Here is a 1052-nt window from a genome sequence, read left to right as displayed (position 1 = left end):
CGTTAATAGGCTTCAAACCTCAGGTGACAGGTAGGAGGACAACAAAAGGCTTATACCTGTATTTTTTTTACACTTAAATACCTTTTATATAAAATATATAAACAAGACAGATCCGGTTTAAAACGCTTCTGAAGAACTTTTTGTGCGCTGAGGCGCCCTCTGGTGGCTCTGATGTTGAACTACAGTTGGACGGTGAACCTGACCTTTAACCTTTACATTTTGTGACTCTTTTCTCTGCAGAGACTTTAACCTGGAGGCGTGTCGCTGACCTCCATGTGATGATCTCCAGCGCAGTTATTTCCATGCTGGGATGGAGACTTTACACAGAAAAAATCACTCAGATCTTCCAGCAGGAGGAGGGCAGGTACTGCTTGTGTCTACAGAAAACTGATTTTTAGTTTTAATATGACCTCTAACCATTTTGTAAGACATGTCCTACACTATAAGCCATTATTAAGTTACTTTTCTTCCTTTAGAGAATTTTCTGGTCTGTTATTGACGGCCATTTGGCTTCTCTTGTGTCGACACTCTGGAAGGTAATTTTTCATTCTTTGCACAACTTTCATTCCTCGTTCATTCATGACACTGATAAATAAAGCTTTACATGGAATATGTTTTTGTTCTGCCGTCTGTCAGAGCTCCTGTTGGGATGCTGCGAGTCTCCACAGCTGCTGCCATCACAGTTTTCCCCATCGTTGCCTGGCTCTACTACTACATCAACACAGAGCTGAGGACAAACTGGCCTTCACACTGTAAAACTGCTCTTTAGGCAGAAACATTTCTCCGTTTTCTGTCTGGTGAAACATTCCAGTTTTTCCTGTTTGACTGAAAATACTTAATGAAAAATGGCTGCTGTGTTAGATTAATTAAACAAGTTTATAAGAGCTGAAGTGCACTAAAATTAATATTTTTTTTAATTCAAGGATTATCGCAAACATTATTTTCTTAACTGTGAAAATTATTTTTATAAAAAATGTTCATTATGTATGATTTATATCCATAAAATGAAAATATTTTTATTAAATGAAGTGCAATCTGTGAATAAACAAAAC

The 1052-nt window shown here is 37.3% G+C and overlaps 1 protein-coding gene across 1 annotated transcript in view; it reads left to right on the top strand.

Annotated features, from left to right (window-relative positions):
* Window positions 1-1024, top strand: part of tmem220 (transmembrane protein 220) — a 2646-nt gene extending 1622 nt beyond the window's left edge. The window contains exons 4-6 of the mRNA XM_014000802.1: window positions 241-364; window positions 477-536; window positions 637-1024. Of these exons, the coding sequence (XP_013856256.1) occupies window positions 241-364; window positions 477-536; window positions 637-769 (317 nt within the window). The 3' untranslated portion in view covers window positions 770-1024. The remainder of the gene's footprint in view (window positions 1-240; window positions 365-476; window positions 537-636) is intronic.
* Window positions 1025-1052: the final 28 nt, after the last annotated feature.

Source organism: Austrofundulus limnaeus, unplaced genomic scaffold (genome assembly GCF_001266775.1).
Source record: "Austrofundulus limnaeus strain Quisiro unplaced genomic scaffold, Austrofundulus_limnaeus-1.0 Scaffold4320, whole genome shotgun sequence".
Lineage (NCBI taxonomy): Eukaryota > Metazoa > Chordata > Actinopteri > Cyprinodontiformes > Rivulidae > Austrofundulus > Austrofundulus limnaeus.
The sequence above is the reverse complement of the archived record's forward strand: the minus strand, read 5'-3'. Positions and strand labels throughout refer to the sequence as shown.